Source organism: Eurosta solidaginis, chromosome 1, assembly GCF_040869045.1.
Source record: "Eurosta solidaginis isolate ZX-2024a chromosome 1, ASM4086904v1, whole genome shotgun sequence".
NCBI lineage: Eukaryota > Metazoa > Arthropoda > Insecta > Diptera > Tephritidae > Eurosta > Eurosta solidaginis.
The window spans coordinates 169057699-169080767 of record NC_090319.1 but is presented as its reverse complement, the minus strand read 5'-3'; the positions used below and the strand labels follow the sequence as shown (position 1 = coordinate 169080767).

Here is a 23069-nt window from a genome sequence, read left to right as displayed (position 1 = left end):
ACTTGGCAACTATCCCTGCTTTATTTTAATAAATAATAAGTATATTTAATGATGAACCACCATACCGGTAAGAAAATTTGACTCCAATTTTTGATTGATCTTTCTAAACTAAACATAATATTGTATAGAAAACATAAATAAGCTAAAACTGTATGTTCATGGCTGCAGACCGGCTGAAAAAAGAACTAATTTTTTAAATCAAAACCACGACGTCAAAGTCCAATTTCTCTGTACAATGTTTGGCAATATTATGGAGAATGTGCACTGTGTAATTTGCTTTTATAATATTTTGGTTTTTCGATCAAATCTAGCAAACGATTTTTAACACTAGTTTTGTAGTTGTAAAATCGGTTACATATGGGAAACATTTTCCTGTTTCCTTTATTGCTTGCATCGGTAACAATTGAAAAGTATAGATTTTTTTTTTTCAAAATACATTTAACGGACGATGTGTTAAGGATTTGGCACACAATTTCTTCGGCCTTAGTTATGCAGCCTATTTTTTAGCAATAAATGAATCTGCACAAATGCGTGGAAGTAATTTATTTTTAAACTCCATTCTATTATAACTAAAGGGAATGCTTTATAGCAGCGATGGGTAAAACGGCTCGTATGAGCCTTTTGCTCATACGGGCACGCTTTGCACATTTAAGTGCTAGGTGAGGGACGATCAAGTGCAGGGCCAGAATTACGTATTGCGTGAACTGAACACTCGTCTCTTAATAGTACTTATTTGGTATTACGTGATACGTGAACGAATACCTGATATCGAAATTCGGTATTATGTGTTCAGTGAACGTACAAAACAAATCGTAAACGTTAAAAAATTTCATACGACAGCAAAAAGACGTTCGTGTGCATTTAAAATTGGTTGTAGTTTGAAAATTAAACGAATTAATTTATAGTTCTTACGTTTTAAATTTGTTTTTAAAAAAGTAAAGTGATCTTAGCACAACAAAAAGGAACATTTTATCAAAATGTGATCAATCTACAATTATAAAAAGGAAAATTTCGAGATTAATAATGTAAGTAAATAAATATAAAATTAGTTAAAGGTATTTATAATATAAAATGTTTGTTTCCCCAAAGGACGTATGTATATAAGAACTGAAATTAAAATGTTGAACCTTATTTAAATCTTGAAGGAAAAAATTTCCATAGTTTTAAGGGATAGTATTTATTATATAAATATATATATACATTTATTGGATACAAAAAAATTTATTGAACTCCAGTCAAATTTTTTTTTAGTATAGTTATTTTTAAATACTATAAATTTAGTTATACAAATCATGTAATGATTTTAGCTAATAAATAAAAAAAATTCTGATAAAAATTGTTATTCTTTTTATCTGTTATCTTACAAGTGCATATCGTTAGCTTAATTCACAAAGGCCCTAACCAATAGATTTTTTACAGATTGAAATGTTAACAACAAGTAAAATATTTGGCACGATGAAAGCTGGCGTTATGTTAGTATACAAGAGGTGGGAAGACCCCAACTTTTTTTCTTGGAAACACGGGGTGGCGCCTTTAAAACCTTCGCAGCTAATTTCGTTTCACTTAAATTATTTTCGTTATTTTTTATAAAGTTATATGTCAATATATAATAAGATTAAGCCAGTTTAAAGTTTACAAATTCCACGAATTTTTTCTTATATGTTTCCATTTCGATTTCGCACTCTTTCAATTTATCGTTGGATTCTCTAAGCACGTCAACTTCATCTTTAAGCTGTATTAACTCAGAAGTGTTTTTCTTTAATGAAAAAAGATAAAATTAATACGTGAATGAAAATAGCAAATCTTTGGTTGCATTATAAATATGGAGGATATTTACTATCAGATCGTCATTACGCTGTTTTATTGTTTGAATTTCCTTTTCTTGCTGCTGAACCTTAAATTTCAGGTCCTCTCGTGCAGCATCTGATTGTATAAGGTCTTCTTTCATTCGATCGAGCTATAGACGAAGGTCACAATAACGTACAGAACCAGCTTGAACTGGACCCAGTGATACACGATCAATACCAATTTGAGCAGTTGTATTTTCCAACCGATGAACTTCATCCTGTGGTTTATTAAGCTCTTGTTGTATTTTAGATTTTTCTTCTATGAGTAATAAAATCTGTAAAACATGAAATTTAAAAAAATAACATTTTTTAATTAAAACTCAATTCCACCAAATACCTTTTTATCAGATTCAAAACACTTTTGAGCCAAAGCATCTCTTTCTTCCTGCAATATTTTATAATCGAAATTAGCTATACTTGACGAACTACGAGATGAACACTCTCCATGCCAAGTTGACTTAAGATTTTGCAGTGCTCGCATTATATTAGCTTGAAGTGATTCCACTAAGCACGTTATTTGTCGTATATAATCTGCTTGGCAGCACAATTTACTGCGCAACCTAGTATAAGCTGTAAAAAACGCTCGAGCAGGAACGCAGGATCACATTTTTCGGAAATACGCTGAGCATCAAGTTGAGGAAAATCTGCTAATGAATAACTTAATACATCGCTGTAATAATCATGTACACCTTCAATAACTTTCTTTAAATTGATCATCCTCAAGCGCCAATTTATTCCTGTGCTTATTTTGGACAACCAAGAATCTGTAAACATAAAAGGATTATTATAGTTTATTTAGTTATTTCTCCTGAATTTCTTACACTTACCTGTAAAAACGTCTGGAGCAAATTGCTGTAAAGCTTGTGCCAGAGCCACTCCAAGTAAGTTCTCAACTTACGTTGCCTATATTATGTGTAATTGACACACTTTTTTGAAAAAAAAATGCCAAAATATTTCATCTTAGGCCAAACTTGCTAAGAACTTCAGACAAGACGCCTGTATATTAACTTTTGTGATTGGCCATTTGTATTTTAATAAAGAAGGGATTGCTTTATTTGGTTTCGAATGTTTTGACCAATTCTTATAATTTGTGTGTGCTCGCCTATATCAATATCATTCACAGCAACATCATTGGCAGTTACACTTGGTTGGTTAAAAGGGACTTTAAATTCCATACATATGTTGTGTAGAGCTGAGCAAACGTTGGAAAACATTGCCACCTTTTTTGGGGTATATCTTCCGCGCTTATCGTTGCATAGTATTTTCTACCGCCCTTTGTAAATACCAATTGTTCTCTCCACCATACATCTGGCTTTTGAGTGAACCGCATTAAATACACTCTCACTTGAACCCTCCGCAGGATTTCTGTATGGGGTTATACACCAAGGTTCAAGTAGATAGCCGGAATCACCTAATTAAATGAAAGTAGAGAATAAATGCCCATAGTTCCTATCATATATAATCTTCATACTAGTTGACTAAAAAATACATACCAAGTAACCACGAATTATTGTTAGAATTTATTTCAAATTTCTCTTCTAGCATTATTGTTTGTTCTGATTGCTTCCATACAAAGGAATCATGTGCAGCCCCTCCATATCTAGCATTTATTGTATTAATTTTGTATTGGTGATCGCATATCTGCAGCAAGATACGTGTTTATACGGATAAAATAATTCCTTCGATCGTTATATTCTTCGAAGTTTATATTTAACTTACAATCATTACATTTAACTATGAAATACCTTACGATTAAAAACATATGTTCGTTTTCGCTGGGTTTCTGCAGGCCAATATGGGTACCGTCAATACATCCAATTACTGTAGGAGGGAAAAGTTTTGGCGCATCCAAAAAAATTTATTTCATTTTCTGACTTCGTTGTATCTTATACTTCTCGTAGAACCATTCCATACAGCCACTCAAACTCTCCAGTGTAAAACGGATATATTCTGGACATAGATTTCTTTCTATTTCAGTCATGGTGCTCAATTTTGAAACCAAGCTTTGACTCATTCCCATAAGGTAATCGTCCCCTACCGCCCGCTGGTAACTGCCACTTCCAAGAAATGAAAGCGTTACTGCCAACTGGAGAATGGGCGGTGCAGCTGCTGAGGAATGGAAATTGAAATTTGTATTCCTCAGGACATAATTAAATGCTGCTTTATTAAGACTAAACCTTTTAATGAACCTAAAAATTAGCCAGTTATATAAACGATTCGGTAACAGTTCGCAAATGTTCAAGTTATAGTGAAATTATAACGAACTTACGCATTTTCAGACAAAGAAAGAGGACTGCTTTTGTCTCTTAGCTGCCGTCTTACAACCTTCTGGTCATGCCCATCCACGTCTTCGTCGGAACTTTCTAAAAAGAAAAGTAGTTCCGGCTCCATGTTTTCAACTCTAAAAAACTACAACGTTAGTTTCCTTGGTATTTCTTCGAGTGATAGAGCTTATTGGTTAGGGTGAAGTACTGTTATAACAAAAACTAGAAATTATCAACATCTGCATCCCTCCTGTCACCTGAAATCAGCGCACTACTCACCGGAGAAAATTGCATAATCCTAGGCAGGGCCCATCACGATCCCATGGCATTCTGATCTACAGACGGACAAAAAGGCGAAATAGCGTTCTACTAGATAAAGACGGTCAACTACGGCACGTTACTGCAAGACCTGGAAGGGTCCTCTCTTCTTCCAAGGTTCAAAAGGTTGACCGCAAATTATGTCTGGTCGGCAAGCATCGGTGCACGTCAGGAACATAACATCTAAACCCAGAAGAATTAAACAAGGAGTAGCACAGGGTGGTGTCCTATCCGCACTTGCACAATAATGACCACAGGCCCAGGCCCACACATTGATCTCTCCAGATATTTCGCCTTGCCAAACCTGATATTGTCACCGACCAAAGTATCGGCGACCTTATTTACAACATGGACGCGCCAAATGTGGACCACATTCAACATCCACGATGATGGCATTACGTTACCGGGTGCCTTACACCCAAAAATTTGGGAAGAATGCAACTGCAATTGTTCCTAATATATATAGCGTCATAATAAAATCTTAAAATCTCTTACCGACATCACTTGGGGTAAAGACAAAAAGCGCTTATTACCACTTACAAAACAATTGGTAGGCCGTTTGCATGCTACGCGTCCCCGATATGGTCGCCCAGCCTAAGTGTTACTCACTGGAAGAAAATACAGGCCTGGCAAATCACTGCCCTCAGAACCGCAACGGGCTGTCTTCTTATGTCCCCAGAACACCACCTAAACAATGAGGCGAGAGTACTCCCCCATTAGGCACAGAAATGAAATACTGAACAAACTGTTTCTGTTGAATATCAATCTCAACAGACATCTGATTGAAGAGGCCACACCGCCAGGGGCTTATGAAGTCATCTCCGCAAGCATTATGAGGAAATACAGCACCTGAGAATACAACCGTATGAAGCAAAAAAGCACAAGCAGATCCTCAGTGATTTACACAAACAGGCGTCGGACCTCTATGCCAGGAATTGTCCGGCGAGCCCAGTTCTTAAGGAAAAATACCCAGAACTCAAAGAAGAGGAAGCACACTCCCTGGCTCAACTTCAATTGAATACTGTAACATATTGAACTATCCAGATTCAACCCCGACATTAATAATGTATACCCTGCTTGCAGTGTCTCCCTACATGTTACCCTACATGACAATAGATGTTCTATTTGATTGCAATGTGGAACCAACGCCTCTAACACCCCTCACTCTGCTGCTCCACCCCTGTCGAAACTGCAAGTTTCCTAGGACTACCGTTAGAGCTTATTGATGACAATTTGTGAGTGGTCGCACCTAGTGGATGCGGCGAATCACTGCTACAACAACAACAACCACGTAAAGGAAGCCTAGAGTACCGGTTCTTCGAACACCTTATAAAAATTGTTGGTAGATTTATACGACATCATGACACTGCTAATATGCGTCCAAAAATATCGGCAGAGGTGTCAAGCGACGCGTCTTGATATCAGTATTAATAATCCGAAGCCGGAAAAGACAAATTTTAAGTCGTTCAAAAGATATTAACGAAAAACCGAAAAATTACCCACGGGTCCCTCCGAAACCGGGGGTGGGATCCACAGTATTTTTGCGCAGAACACCTTTCCGCATTGGCGGCCTTCGGCCCCGCTTATAAAAAATTACCCAACACCGGTTTGGACACCAAAACTATATCCGCGCGTAACACTTATGTTCACAATTTTTTTTTGCAAATATCTCCGGACAGAGATAAAATTTTTCTTTTCCGGGTTCGGATTATTAATACTGATGTCAATACGCGTTTTTTGACAGCTCTGTCGATATTTTTGGACGCGTATTAGTAGTGTCATGCTGTCGTATAGGATTACCAAATTGTTGCCATCTTTATTACAATAACGAATAATTTACAAGAGGGATGGCTGCTAATATACTTTCAAATATATCGTGAGGTGGAAAATGATGCACCTTGACCCCTCTATCATTGATCAGAAGGCGGAAAAGACATATTTTGAGTCTATCAAAAGATATTCACGAAAAACCGAAAAATTACCTATATTGCACACCTATATGCATGGGCGGGATTCGGCCGCGCTTATACAATACTACCCCGGCAGGTGTTACACCTGTTTGGGGTCAATATTAAAGCCGTGCAAAACCCCTTTATACACATTTTTTTACGTGAACAACATGTTGTTTGACGCCATTTCCGATATTGTTTGACGAGTATTAGCAGTCGACCCCTGTTGCAAATTGTTACATATACAAATTACATATAACAAAGAGTACATATATCTTTATTATATGCATTAGGGGAATGTATTCCAGCGTAAGCGGCACAGATTGGAATCTTCCCGCAGGTACAATTGTCTGTTCGTTCCGGTAATTCTATACGACAGCATACACTCTTATTACACCTCCTAAAATATTGAGAAGGGTGTGAAAAGACTCGTTTTAGATCCATGATCGCGAATCTGAAAACGGAAGCTGACAAATTTGCCTTTGAGATTAGCACAAGTTGTTTTATTATTTTAATGGTGAATGTGTCATACTGCCGTATAGAATTGGGCTAAAATTCCATTCGTGCACCATTAACGATTTCGACCAATATTACTTTATTGAATTCATTAGGTTTAAGTAAATTAAAATTGGTCCGAGCAAAAACTAGAAGCATCAGTAAAATGAAAACTTTAGTTTTGGCTAAGTTGAGCAGAGCTCACAGAGTATATTAACTTTGATTGCATAACGGTTGGTTGTACAGGTATAAAGGAATCGCGATAGATATAGACTTCCATATATCAAAATCATCAGTATCGAAAAAAAATTTGATTGAGCCATGCCCGTCCGTCTGTCCGTTAACACGATAACTTGAGTAAATTTTGAGGTATCTTGATGAAATTTGGTATGTAGGTTCCTGGGCACTCATCCCAGATCGCTATTTAAAATGAGCGATATCGGACTATAACCACGCCCACTTTTTCGATATCGAAAATTTCGAAAAACTGAAAAAATGCGATAATTCATTGCCAAAGATGGATAAAGCGATGAAACTTGGTAGGTGGGTTGACCTTATGACGCAGAATAGAAAATTAGTAAAATTTGGACAATGGGCGTGGCACCGCCCACTTTTAAAAGAAGGTAATTTCAAATTTTTGCAAGTTGTAATTTGGCAGTCATTGTAGATATCATGATGAAATTTGGCAGGAACGTTGCTACTATTACTGTATATGTGCTAAATGAAAATTAGAAAAATCGGATGAAGAACACGCCCACTTTAAAAAAAAATGTTTTTTAAAAGTAAAATTTTAACGAAAAATTGAATATTTTTACTGTATATAAGTAAATTATGTCAACATTCAACTCCAGTAATGATATGGTGAAACAAAATACAGAAATAAAAGAAAATTTCAAAATGGGCGTGGCTCTGCCCTTTTTCATTTAGTTTGTCTAGAATACTTTTAATGCCATAAGTCGAACAAAAATTTACCAATCTTTCTGAAATTTGGTAGGGGCATATATTCTATGACGGTAATTATTTTCTGTGAAAATGGGCGAATGAAGCCACGCCCAGTTTTTATGCACAATCGACCGTCTGTCCTTCCCCTCGGCCGTTAACACGATAACTTGAGCAAAAACCGATATATCTTTACTAAACTTAGTCCACGTACTTATCTGAACTCACTTTATCTTGGTACAAAAATGGACGAAATCCGACCATAACCGCGCCCACTTTTTCGAAATCGAAAATTACGAAAAATGAAAAAAATGCCATAATTCTATACCAAATACGAAAAAAGGGATGAAACAAGGTAATTTGATTGGTTTATTGACGCAAAAAATAACTTTAGAAAAAACTTTGTAAAATGGGTGTGACACCTACTATATTAAGTAGAAGAAAATGAAAAAGTTCGGAAAGCCGAAATCAAAAGCCCTTGTAATCTTGGCAGGAATACTGTTCGTTGTATTACATATATAAATAAATTAGCGGTACCCGACAGATGATGTTCTGGGTCACCCTGGTCCACATTTAGGTCGATATCTCGAAAACGCCTTCACATATACAACTAAGGGCCACTCCCTTTTAAAACCCTCATTAATACCTTTAATTTGATACCCATATCGTACAAACACATTCTAGAGTCACCTCTGGTCCACCTATATGGCGATATCTGGAAAAAGCGTCCACATATAGAACTAAGGCCCACTCCCTTTTAAAATACTCATTAACACCATTCATTTCATACCCTTATCGTACAAACACATTCTAGAGTCAACCCTGGTCCACCTTTATAACGATATCTCGAAAAGGTGTCCACCTATAGAACTAAGGCCCACTCCCTTTTAAAATACTCATTAGCACCTTTCGTTTGATACCCATATTGTACAAACGCATTCTAGAGTCACCCCTGGTCAACCTTTATGGCGATACTCGAAAAGGCGTCCGCCCATAGAACGAAGGCCCACTCCCTTTTAAAATACTCTTTAACACCTTTCGTTTGATACCCATATTGTACAAACGCAATCACCCTTGGTCCACCTTTATGGCGATATCCCGAAAAGGCGTCCACCTATAGAACTAAGGCCCACTCCCATTTGAAATACTCATTAACACCTTTCATTTTACACCCATATCGTACAAACAAATTCTAGAGTCACCCCTGGCCCCCTTTATGGCGATATCTCGAAAAGGCGTCCACCTATAGAACTAAGGCCCACTCCCTTTTAAAATATTCATTAACACCTTTCGTTTGATACCCATATTGTACAAACGCATTCTAGAGTCACCCCTGGTCCACCTTTATGGCGATATCTCGAAAAGGCGTCCACCTGTAGAACTAAGGCCCACTCCCATTTAAAATGCTCATTAACACCTTTCATTTGGCACCCATATCGTACAAACAAATTCTAGAGTCACCCCTGGTCCACCTTTATGGCGATATCTCGAAAAGGCGTCCGCATATAGAACTAAGCCCACGCCCTTTTAAAATACTCATTAACACCTTTCATTTGATACCCATATCGTAAAAAACAAATAATATTATGGCGATATCCCCAAATGGCGTCCATCTATAGAACTATGGCCCACTCCCTCTTTAAATACTCTTTAATACCTTCCATTTGATATACATGTCATACAAACACATTCCAGGGTTACCCTAGTTTCATTTTCCTACATGGTGGTTTTCCCTTATTTTGTCTCCATAGCTCTCAACTGAGTATGTAATGTTCGGTTACACCCGAACTTAGCCTTCCTTACTTGTTTATATTTATTTTTAATTGTGCACTCATCACTAGAATTACCTGTGTTAATTTCTTCGTAAGCACTTCTTTTCCCCTTTTTTCCTTTTAAAAGTTGCTTAGGAATTTATTCCACAATGTAAATAAATAATTTTTCTTATTTACAATTAGAATATGACATTTAACTGTCAAAATATCTGTTACAAATCACCATTCAATCTATTACTGCCTGTCATAAATTACGATACGTTACTGAACGTACCTCATAATACCAATATTGCCATTCGTACGATCAGTCACGTAATCTTTATTCGTACGATTGCCGTTTCGATCACGGAATATGCAATTCGAGCCCAGGTATGTGGGGCAAAGAACACAGGAAGAGAATAATATACAAACACACATAAGATTGATAAAGAGAGAGTATTTGGCCTTATACAACTGTGACTGCACAGTCACCAAGCTATGTGGAAAATAGAGCTGCCACGGCTCTTATTATGTTCAAATTATTAAGCGTTTTAGGATAAACTAGCCTTTACCGGCGCTAGTCATAAACAAAGCAAACATTCTTGCTAGAGCTGGATTCGATTCGATTCTTTTAAGAATCGATTTTTGCGATTCGATTCTAGAAAAAAATCGATTTAATCGATTAAATCGAAAGGAACAAAGTTTATTTAAATTTTGCTTATTCTTTGTAATAATGAACTTGCTTACATACTTAATCATTTACTCGATTTTTCCCGACAAATAAAGCAGGACAGTTTCTGGAATTGGAAGCATCAAGTAATGCCACATGGGTCTTCACTTGATCCTTTCATGGGAGTGAGATAATTAGTATAGTATATATACCGAAATGTCATACTTTTTGCGCTTTTTTGAATCTTTTATTTCAAAATGTAGGGAAACCAACCTTGGGAACATTAACCAATACATTTTCTTCCTTAATACTTACTACTACAATATAATGTTCTCGCTTCGTTTATGGCATTAGAAACGACATATGTTTAGCGTGACGTCCAACCGTCCGTTGTTACTGCACAGTATTTGATGCTATTAAGTATGCTTTGGAGTTTTATTCTCATACTTGAGTACATATTTGTGTGTTCTTAATGTTACTCGTGAAGGCAAAACGTACCGGGGATCCAAGCATCGTGTAAATGATCTGAACCCGTTATCTTAGAAAATCCTAAAGGGTTGCATATCTGTGGCAATCATTCTAATCAAAGCATTATACAGTTGTTTTTTTTCGCTCGTCTACAGCCTGAGGCTTCCTTATGTTGGTGTTATTAGGTTCAAGAAAGGATTCTTTCGGAGCTGTTGGTGAAGGCATTTCCATCAACGTTGGATGTGACCGCTTCAAGTGATTTACCAAATTGGTTGTATTTCCACCTGTTTTGTATTTTTTTCCGCACGATTTGCATTTCGCCGAATTGCCTTGCACTTGACTAAAGTACTTCCAGGCAATAGATATGCAAGTATTTGGATTATTTATAAGATTGAATTCCTCTTCAGAGTCACTTTCAAACTCAACTCGCTTACTAGAATCTAAAAATGTTTAATTAATTAGTTTTCATTTCGTACTGAGCACAGTATCATACCCATATACATATGTAATACTCCTATATTGCTAGTACAATATGCTCGCAATGAGTTTTGAATTCAAAATTAAAAAAAGACTGCCAACGAAATTTTTGTGCATAAGTGTGAGAAGAAAAAATTTAAATTTGGGTACATTCGATTTTTGATTACTAAAACAAAAAAATTAAACAGCAATATATGGGCACTCTGATCTTTGTAAGTGTACCCAACCTATATTAGCAATATATGTAGGAGTATTACATATATGATCATACCATAAAATAGATAAACACAGTTTCAATATATTGCTTACCAGAAGTGCGCAGAAATTTCTTCATATTTCTCTCGAAGCCACCAAAACGCTAAATTTATAAAAGGCGCGATAACCTCCGAAGAGATCTAAGGCCAAGCTTCTCTTTCAATTTGCGTCGTGGTCCTCTTGATTTTCCCTATAAATTGGACGGAGGGACCTACATGTTTTATGCCGACTCCGAACGGCATCTGCAAGGCATATGAGTTTTCACTGAGAGCTTTTCATGACAGAAATACAACCGGAGCGCTTGCCAAACACTGCCGAGGGGCGACCCCGCTTAGAAAATATTTCTTCTAATTGAAAAACCTTATTTCTAAAATTTTGAACCCAGGGCATACGGTGTGGTAGGCGGAGCACGCTACCATTACACCACGGTGGCCGCCAAAATTACAGAGTATGATTGTATTTTCCCAAGAGTTCGTAAAGCAGATAGTAGGGGGACTCATGTAACCGTATAAATGCCTTATAAAGTGTGTAAACGTATAAATTTATCTAGTGCGTATACGAGCTGTCAAATTTTGTATGAAAAATCATTTACACAATTTGTATAAATTTACCGCAAACGCGGTAAACTCAAAGGAATGCAACCTTACAGACATTACAGCAGGCATTTTCATCAGAAATCTCCAACATCAGCAAGTAAAGGCGTTTTAGTTTTGATTTTTGACTTAATCTTGGAATTTTTTAATTTGTATAACAATCAAAAAAATTTTGTTTGGCAATAATACAACTGAAAAACAATCAAGTTTATCAAGAGTATTACTAGGTGCGTTCATATAACCGCGTGTGTAAATGGATATAATTTTACACCTTATAAGTTTATATGCTTTCATGGGTCCCCCTAGTGATGAAAACTTCGATGCCTAAAGAATTGAGTGATTTTTTTACAACCGATTCTACATTTCTAAAAAACAGATCGATTAAATCGATTAAGAATGGAATCGAAATCCAGTTCTACTTCTTGCGATGAATATCGTTTGAGACGAAGCGTGCGATATTTTCAATGTATTTTTTTACTTCCCTAACACCCCAAAAACACACAAACGTCTCACCTTGCACTCGCCGGCACTGAAACTGATTTAGGAGTCGAAAATAGGCCCATCCCTGCTTTATAGTATGATAAACGGAGTATACTTCTGCAGCAGAAACCTCCTCATTAAACTTGGAAACGGTTCCGTCCTGCTGATTAAAAAGTTTCTCAATAACGTTGGCTACAGCAGCACTCGCCATATCAGTATGGATCTTTTTAAGTGAATGTTGTCTGAGATCGTGTATACCGCCATAACCACAATTATACTCCCTTTTTAAAAGGCGGCAATGTGCCTTATAAATATTGTCTCTTACTGGCAGTAGCCACTTTCCCACTTATAATTGTGTCGGGTAAGCCTTTTTGACCTTTTCGGAAGTGATGCATCAACATCAGACTGATTATTTTCCGAAGCGCTGATTACCACCTAAAAGAATATATCGATGTTTAAATAACACATTAAAACACATATTTACTTACCGTTAATCAGTTTGCTCCAAGAATTTAGTCCCAAGAAGTAAGCAAAGGATGAACACACATATGTAAATTAATATTATTATGCAACAGACTATAAGTTAATATGTTTACTCTATTGAATGCGAAATCAATAGTCCATGGATTGATTTTGCAAAAGTTTTTTTAAAACAAAACACTTGGCAAAATGAATATTTAAGTTTGAGAAATGTCAAACATTGACAATATTCAGAACCACAGAAGGAATGAATTTTTCTTTTTTACAGAGTTGCATGCAATATGCTAAAGACCTGAATACAATGAAGCCGCCAAATAAGGCCACGTTTCGTTAATTAAATTTCATATTGTAAAAATGCCGGGACAAAATATTTCCCGGCGGGACCCTTTAAAATTTATGAAAAAAAAGGGAAGTCCAAGCCAATACGGGACATTTGGCAACGTTAGTCAAGTATGTCTTCAGAAACTTCTCCTACAGCAGCAGATGGATTCTTAGGTCAATTATTATGAATGTGGTCCATCTGATGGCAAATGAAGTATGATCCTGCAGGTCTTTGTGGTTTTGGGCAGGTTATATTGCCCGAATTTTGATCAATTGCTTCGGTCATTGTAATTCTTCAAGTTGCATAAGCCACTTATTTACGTTGTAGTGATTGTCGCCATTGAATTTAGGAACGGCTGCATCAAATTCTTCGAGATTTATGCGCTTCCTTCCATACACTTCAAGCCCATCTTCCACATGCCATAGTTTCAACACCCGGATTAGTTCCACTTGTTTCTATACTTCGCCAGATGCACTAGCACCCACTGGTCAAGCGAAAAATGATGGGATGGTGTTGCAGCCATTCCTGGCATAGCAATATCAGTTTTGGTAGTAAACTGTGCATTGGTATTTGTTACTGCTTAAACCACCGAATGCTCGGAAATATTCCTGAAGACCGCTACAGTATTTAAAATTTGATTTAAATGAAACTGATTGTCAATTACTTTAAAACTGAGTTTGAATTATCTTACCACTTATACCAAACATTACAACTTATCTGAATTAATACTCAAAAATGCAACCGTGCCAAAAAATGTAAGCGCGTTTGAATTAACCGAAGCGTTCTTTGGGAAATCAGTTAGCAATTCAGACTCGTACGCTGCACGAAAAGATATAAAAACGCTTTCTTGCTTTCCCACTTTTCCACATTTATTAACTAAAACGCTAACTGAATTAATTTCAACAATTTCTATATAACTATTAATAAAGCGCAAAAATGCATCATATTTAGTGATGGCCGATACAGTTATTTTGAAGTATCAGTGAAAATAGTGATGGCTATTTTTGAATCGCGGCTTTTTTTATAGCTATAGCGATCGCTTTAATTTATTTTTAATAAGCGAATCTGCAATTTGTATACTTGGATATAAAAAAAGGAATGTTCAAGTTTGTTTACCGGAGTAGATTGAATGTTATACATTAATTTAGTTTAGTATACAGAATATATGAACCAAAATTGGAATAAAAAGGAAAAAATATGTACCTTTTATTGTAAACTGATATAATGTGAAATTCAAATTTTTTTGAGATATTATGATACAATATTATTAACTGGCTGACGACATTATGTTCAGTCTCGTATTACACTCAATGAGATGAAACTAGCGGAAATAAATGTCTATGCATCTTTGTTTTATAAATTTTGCTAATTGAAAATGCTTTGATTTTTAAATGTAATATGAATCAATCCGATATTAATCTGTATATGTGAGACCATAAAAACATGATTTATTTACTATTATTTTTATACTACACCGATGTATTCAGAAATACTCCGTATGAATTTATTCTGAAAGTTGTATCTTACTGCATAATGTTTTTATAGTAAAGTGAATTAATTTTAAATGAAAAATGCAGAACAAAAATATAGCAAATTCTTCAAACTATTATACAAATTTTTTTTAAAAGTAAATTAGCCACCCACTTTAGTGCCCTAGAAATTAGCCGGAGAATTCAACCATATAATATGACAAAACTTGAATTAAAATAAAATAAATGTAAGGCGCGATAACCTCCGAAGAGATCTAAGGCCGAGCTTCTCTTCCAATTTGCGTCGTGCTCCTCTTGATTTTTCCCTACAAATTGGCCGGACGGGACCTACATGTTTTATGCCGACTCCGAACGGCATCTGCAAGGCAGATGAGTTTTCACTGAGAGCTTTTCATGGCAGAAATACAATCGGAGCGCTTGCCAGACATTGCCGAGGGGCGACCCCGCTTAGAAAAATTTTCTTCTAATTGAAAAATCTTATTTCTAAAATTTTGATGTTGCTTTGCCCGGGAGTTGAACCCAGGGCATACGGTGTGATAGGCGGAGCACGCTACCATCACACCACGGTGGCCGCCAACTTGAATTGAATTCTCCCAAAAAACTTTGTTATGATAACTCACTTTTAATGGTAAGGCGGAGGTGGCATGTGGCATGGTTGCAAGCCCCTGCTAGCTCGTCGAATGGGGTGGGGTTTTGCACACCTGCCTTACCCGCAGTTATCTAAACAAAAAAAGTGGTTCATGCCTAGAGGAGAATACATAAATAGTGGGAAAGTAGGAAATGGAAGAAAAAGGAAAGAAGGCCCGTCCAGAGTCAGGGGGAGTCTACCCACCCTCTTCGCGGATCTTACGCGAAGCCATAGGCGCTGTGCTGACTCCTCTATTCTTACAGCGCCCCCAATACCTGTCTAAGGGTCTTTCACGTCATTGTTCCCCCCACTTCCCCTCTTCCTTCCGGGAACAACACCCACACCAAAGAGTTGATAAGTTAGCCTTCCATTATCGAACTAAATTTAGTTTCAACCTTTCAAATTTGACAACGTTATACACATTCTTTATTTAACTTTTAAATTCGCAAACTAAATAAGTATATGACACTCTAACCACTAGGCTTAAATTTACGTATATAAAAGTTATCGCGAACAAAAGGAATGCAAATGTTTTGACAATTCTAGTTAGTAATAAAATGTATCTATATAAACAGAAAATATTATCGAAATTTTTAAATAATTCTTCTACAATGAATTCAACGACCATTCAAGGTTGGAGCAAAAAAAATATACAAGAAAATTCAAACAAAAGAGAATGAACAGTACTGACCCTAATGTACTCTGTATTAGAAAGATACTTTGCTTCTACAAAGAAATCATTGTCATATCTTTCCTTTCAATAAACAGTAAAAAAATCTATCGGTATGTATATATGCATGGAAAGAAGGAAACCAAAACAGCCAAAGTTAATGCAAATTCCTGACCAGGCTAAGGTATTATGTACATAAGTATATATATAGGTCAATGCTTGCATACGTATATATGTAAAGGGAAGAATATGGTGATTTTTGTTTTCTTTTTTTTTTCTTCATTTTCTCACTCATCTGATCTCAGCACATCAGCATTGTAGGCGCCTTCAAGCTGTGGGGGTCCTGTGAGGGAGGAAAAGTTTACATACATATGTCTCTTCTTACTCGTACAAATACCATACGTTCATTGCCTAAGTAAGGTTCAATGGAATTTTGCAATCGACTCTACGCTTACTCACTCGCGGAAGCGGGCGTCGAGTGGGTCACAAAATTGTGCGGCCAAAAGGTACAAAAGGAACAAAAAAATCACACGAAAAAAGCATGTGTCATAAAAATTTGATTACAAAAAAAATTAATATTGGTAGCTTGAACTTGAAAGTGTGTGGAAATAAAAATTGTATGAACACCGTAAGAAACCCAAAGAAATCCATGTACAAAGGAAAAAAATGACAAAGAAAATACCAAAAAAACTAAAACCCGAAAGCTAGCTTAGAAGCCAACAAAAATGTGCTTACGTGTAACCAACAAAAACGAAAAAAAACGAGAATTGTGCAAACCACGTGTCCCTAGCAAAAGAAAAGAAAGGAAATCTTTACAAAAGAAAAGAAATAGTGATACTTAAAAAAATTTTGAAACTAACAAATGGTTAGGAGGAAAAAATAAAAAAAAATGTGTTCCCTCGGCTCTCCTTGAGATTTGGTGGTGGTGACGTTGCTGGTGTTGCTGTCGGCGTTGCTGCTGGTGGCGACGCTGTCGCTGCTGCTGACGTTGGCTGGCTTCCTCTGTTGAAAGTTGCGTTGGCGTGGGCGCTGGCTTTCGCTCAGTTAATACTTCTGCCTGCTGGCCACGATCGTGCTCTGGTCTGGAATTATCTCTCTCTTTCCCTTCTCTCATTCCACGGCAATCTCTTTCGCTACATATGACGTTGGAACGTACATATGTATTTTAAAATTTTCCAATTTAACTAGTTCCATTGAAAATTTATGACAATGCGGGTAAGAACGTTTTTAGCCCTTCCCAGGTCCTGCCACAAAATCTATAAAGATAGTAAACAGAAAAAAAACGAGATGCCTTTTATTGCCTGTATATTGTAGGTCTAGTCGGATCCTTTATTGCTTTTTGCCTTTACTTGTGTACGTCCAGACATACCCTACACATAGCATTCCAATTCCAATTGGCATATCATGCAGTATGTATGGACTTACATTCATATGTGCATGCAATAAAAAAACTTAAACCGAATGTTCTATCTTTATTTTCTTAAATTCATTTTCATTTTATGTTAAATATGTTTAATCTTATTTTATCTCGGCCACTTTCTTACTTTAATTGGATCCCCTTTCACTAAACCTTATTCTCATTTCATTTTTCATAATTAAAATTTTGACCTGAACTTTAGTTTATAATACTCTCTGTGTTTGACGTAAATGTTCATTTAATTTTGTTTTAAACAAGTTCCTAATTTAGTTTGCGTATTTTTTATTTTTTTTCATTTAGATTTCACATATTTTAATTTTTGAATACATTCTATCTTTAAATGCCTTCCCTCCCTTAATCTTTTTTTTGAAGCAAATTTAACTCCCTTTTTTTTCAAATTTTTAAATAAATTCAATTTAATTTTTGTTTTATTTCTTTGAATATTTTATTCTACTTTAAATTTTTTCCTAGCAATTTTACTTCAATCTGAATTTCTAATTTAAATTTTAGTTTTTCAAACTTTAGTTAATTTTTAATCTAATTTAACTACAATTTTCACTTCACATTAATTCCGGACATACATACGGTTTATTTACGAGTATATATATATATATATATATATTTTTTTTTTCAATTAAATTTATCGTCAATTGTTACTTCCAATCAAAAAAAAAAAAAAGCCCAGTTTTAACAAATTCAGCAGTTTAGGTTTCTTTAACTAATTTAATTTTCGACTTTAAATCAACATTCTTTAATTTAATTTCTAAATTCACTAAAGTTTTATTTTATCTACTAATTATTAATTTTTTTTCTCTTCCTTTACTTCTCATTTAATTTTGGTCTGCATTTTAGAGAATTTTTTTTTTTCGATTTATGCTTAATAAAAAAACTTTTTAAGTCAGCTTAGGTTCAAGTTAAGGTGAAATGACATAAACTGAATTTTATGTGAACTAAGGGATTAATTTAATTTTACCGTGCAAGAAAAAAAATAATTTTTTCCAGAATTTAATGTCTGCAAGAAAAACAACTTCTTTTGCGTTATTTGGCCAGGCTATCAAAATTGATTTTACTCGATTTTCCGTTTATGGAAAAGGGAACCTTCACTCTTTTTGAAAGTACAAGAAAGTGTAAATAAAATTGAAAGATGTTCGGCTTTTAAATTTTTCTAAACTTTAATTTTAAAAGTGAATTTTTTTCTCAAATGAAAATGAAATAAATTGTTATACTTTACAATTGTGCTATTTTTTAAACGGAATCGAGACCGTTTTCCGAACATAGAAGATTTTAAAAAAATTGATTTTTTTTTTCTTCACTTGACTTTAAATTTTCCGCGGCACGCCCACGCACTTTTGATCCAACTTTTGCACTGATCTTCTGAGCTTAATTTAGATCGTGCGCATACCCCCATTCGTATCTAAACGGAATTTCATACCACTTTCACTCAATTCACACCCACGCATGTGCAGTTGAATTCGTTTTTTGTTTTTGCATGCACACATTCAGACCTGTACATGTCGGCCTCCTTCCACTAATGTTGCGCAACACGCGCAGATACCTGGTTGAGATACATTTTGTCGATAATGGAGTAATGCAAGAACAAGTACGGTTGCCGGTGACATATGTATCTATATATCTTAAGGCTAGCGTAATAACTTAAATTTTGAGTTACATCTTTTTACAACAAGACGAGTGATATATATTTCTATAATTCTTTTATTTTTCCATCAAAAACACAAATTTTATAAAACTGCTAAAGGCTATTACCTAGAAGTATTAACTTAGGAATTACACAGGCAACCAATCTTAGAACAAATCTAAAAACCCAAGTATATTTGGCGTAATTTGCAATTAAAAACAAACAAATTCAGTAATTTAATCTCTTTTATACACTTCATAAAATATTTATATGAACGGGGACTTTTACAATTATCACCGGGCTTTGCATGCGTTTCATTTATGGGCTCAAAAAATTGCCACATTTCACTTCTTTTTTTACTATAATTTGCTCTCATCTTTCACTCGGCATTAAAATGGATTTTTAATAATTAATACAACAAATTTTCGCAGCCAACCAGATCAAAACGTTGTTTATAAAACCATCAATTCATAATAACATCGCATGAAAGAGCACACTAGCTAAAAGTAAACACAAGCGAGTGAAGAAATACCCATCGCTTCATTAAGAAATATCGCTATTGGCGAAATGCTGCCAGAGGTGATTGTCATTCAAAAGAATCGAATGAAGTCAAATCGCCAATCACTGATATATTTGGATATCAATCATGATGGATAAGAGAAGGTGGCGCATTGCGCATGGAAACATTAGTTCAGCTGTTTTTTATGAGCAATTTTTACGTCATTTTACTTTAGCTCTTGTATTCTTCTCTCTTTCTTCCATTCGCTGAAGCAGACAAGTGTGACGTAGATGCGCAGAACGAAGCAATTTTGAACTCGTGAATGCACAATCTTCAATGTGATTTGCGGATAGCAATAGCTATCACTACAGATATTTTTCATTCACGGCGATGCAATCACCGATAGTGAAATATCGTTCCATCACTAACCATATTTTTCATTCAGAACTCAGCAAAAGATTGTTCTTTAGACTTTCGAAAGCTTCGTAAATTTAGCCAAAATTTGTTTATCCACAACATCTTTTTAAATCTCTTCACAATTATGTACAAATTGCTGCGCTAATCGCGCTTATATAATCGCAAATCGTAAATATTGTAACGAATTTTAGTGGTATTCCTCTTATTTCCAATCTTCTACTGACGTTCGTATCGCTTAACTGTTGAATAAAAAACTCTAATATTCAATAATGCAAAATGGCCTTTATTAAAGTACTTCACAATAACACTGATACTTCACGACTTATAGCTTGCTTGAATCAAACTGATTGGTCGTGCCTCAGCTGATGTTGCCTTTATACTCTTAGGTTTCCTCATTGGCATATTTCTAGGCGTTTCTCTTTCTAGAATTTACTACTTATTTACCAGCTATAAATTTCTCAGCTATAACTACAGAAGCATAGCCATATGCGCGTGAATAGTGAGTGATACTTCCAACGATGATTGCCTACATTTGAGAGAATCTCATATATATGCATGTGCTTGTGCGTTCTCTCCGCTGCTTGTATGGACATATGTGTAGACATAATGATTAATTTGCTTACGTACATACAAGTGTGGCAGCTTGCTTTATTGTAGTTGTGGCTTTATTTACTTAGTATCAGATTAGTGATGTGAGTATCACTTAGTATCACTAATATTCGTCACACTGCCCTCCACCTAAGTGGTGCCTATCAGACAAATATCTCGATCTAACCGCTGCCAGCCTTTCCAAATTAACCACTTTCATTTTGTATATTGGAACGATTTTCCGTCATCCCTTGTCAAATTTGGTTTTGAGACAAACCGGTTTCGGCGTTGTGCCATCATCAGTGTCGATTTTCGTTCTGATCTGTTGTTGTCATTTGTCCTGTATTTATAGTTCGTAGGTATATGAGCAGGTATTGTCAAATTGATGCTTGTGTATATTTATTTATGTGTATGTGCTGTGTGTTCGTTCAGAACCGAGGATGGTTTACTAATCGATTTGTGTGGCTGACTGGGGTAGGTAGAAATCTGTGATTTTAGTCGTTTGACCTTCTTTGTCGGTTTTTTGTTTTGGTGTGTTAATTGTTTTGTGTTTATTTGTTGTTGTGTGTTTGTCTGTTGTACCTGTGTGATTAAGTTGTTTCCTGTAAACAAGTTTTAAAGGCTAGAATATTGTGTCAGAAATTGTGTTTATCTGTTCGTTTATTATTCTACCGTCGAATGTTTTCTGTTTGTAGATTTCCATGTTTTCGAGTACGTTGAGACGTCGGCCCTTTTCTTGTATGTGAAGAACCCTAACTGTTTTATTGATATTTGTTGGGGAACATTCATTTTCGACCATGTGATTCGCGAAGTTAGACTCGGGTATAATGTTTGGATTCCGTATTTTTTTGTTGTAATCTCTAATATGTTCTCTGAATCTCGTTCTTATTTGCCGTCCTGTTTGTCCTATGTATGTATGTTTGTCCTGGACTTTCATTTTGGTTTGTGGTTTGCCAATGGTTTGTATGCGGTACACTACATCGTTGATCCGTTTTACAACTTTGTATGGGCCTTCCCAATTACGCTGCAATTTCGGGGACAAACCTTTTTTCGTTGTGGGTTGTATAACTGCACCAAATCTCAAAACCTTCCGAATTAATTGCTTTATCGTATCTGGCTTTCAACTTGTCACTCATAATCTTTGTTCGTTTCCTTACAAGATCATGTATCTCTCGCATCTCTTCTTCCAAGACACCAGTGGATTTCTTGCCATTTCTCTCCGCATCGCCATCTATCCCAAACTTCAAATCAGCTGGCAGTCGAAGGTTATTGCCAAAAATTACTTCTGCAAGGGTTTGGCCCGTTGCCTCATGCACTGCTGATCGGTAAGCCATCAAGAATAATGGTATGCGGGTATCCCACTCTTTATGGAACTTGTCCACTACTCTCCTTAAGTTTCCTTCCAATGTTCTATTGAATCGTTCCACCATACCATCGGACTAAGGATGCAATGCAGTTGTCCGTGTTTTTCGAATGCCCAATGATTTACACATTTCCTGGAAAACAGCTGATTCGAAATTCCCTCGAGCGTCATCGTGATTCCAAGAAGACCTCTGCTTGGACCATTATGCAGCTCGCTGAGCACATCAGGAATCCTCTTTCTGGGAACAACTATCAGTTTCTTCTTGCATTGGCCATCCTCACTCTCCCATACTCGATGCAAGCAACCGGATATCAATTCTAAACTGTTCCCCTGTGACCAATATGACTTCACAATGGGACTCTCTGCTGATATCTCCTCTCTATTTGGTCTTTCGTTTCATTCGAGCCCTTGCATAACATGTGATAGATCTGTATCTTCTAGCTAACACTTCCTTTTTGTTCCTTGTCCCATTCATCCATATATGTTATAGTCATTAGCCGGACATCTATAATGTCTTATTTAGCCTCGGTCTTTGAACAGTGCTTGCATTCCAAACTACATGGTCTTCATGACATTGCATCGACATTCCCATGGGTACTACCTTTCCGATGCTCAAAGGCATAGCTTTGTAGCCGCTCGATCCACCATGCCAATTGTCCTTCCGGATTACGGAACTGCAGAAGCCATTTCAACGCTGCGTGATCTGTCCTGCCGCGGAATCCCTGGCCGTAGAGGTATTTGTGAAAATGTTTAATGCACTCTACCAATGCCAACAGCTCTCTCCGTGCAACGCAGTAGTTCCTCTCTGGTTTTCCCATTGCACTTCTGTAATATGCAACTACCTTCTCCTTTGCATCAACAAGTTGTGACAAAACGCCTCCTATAGCATATCCTCTAGCATTGTATCTAGAATAAACGTTGCTCCTGGAATCGGATATGCCAACATTGGACAGTGAACAAACGCTCTTTCAATGCTTGGAAAGCCACTTCTTACTCCTTCTTCCATTCAAAAGCTTTAATTTTTCTTGTTAGCTCGTGGAGGCTATGGACTAC

General features: G+C 36.1%; 1 protein-coding gene across 1 annotated transcript in view; it reads left to right on the top strand.

Annotated features, from left to right (window-relative positions):
• The first annotated feature begins 10344 nt into the window (after nt 1–10344).
• Nucleotides 10345–23069, top strand: part of LOC137239663 (uncharacterized) — a 118551-nt gene continuing 105826 nt past the window's right edge. Inside the window, exon 1 of the mRNA XM_067765218.1 lies at nt 10345–10418. Within this exon, the coding sequence (XP_067621319.1) occupies nt 10383–10418 (36 nt within the window). The 5' untranslated portion in view covers nt 10345–10382. The remainder of the gene's footprint in view (nt 10419–23069) is intronic.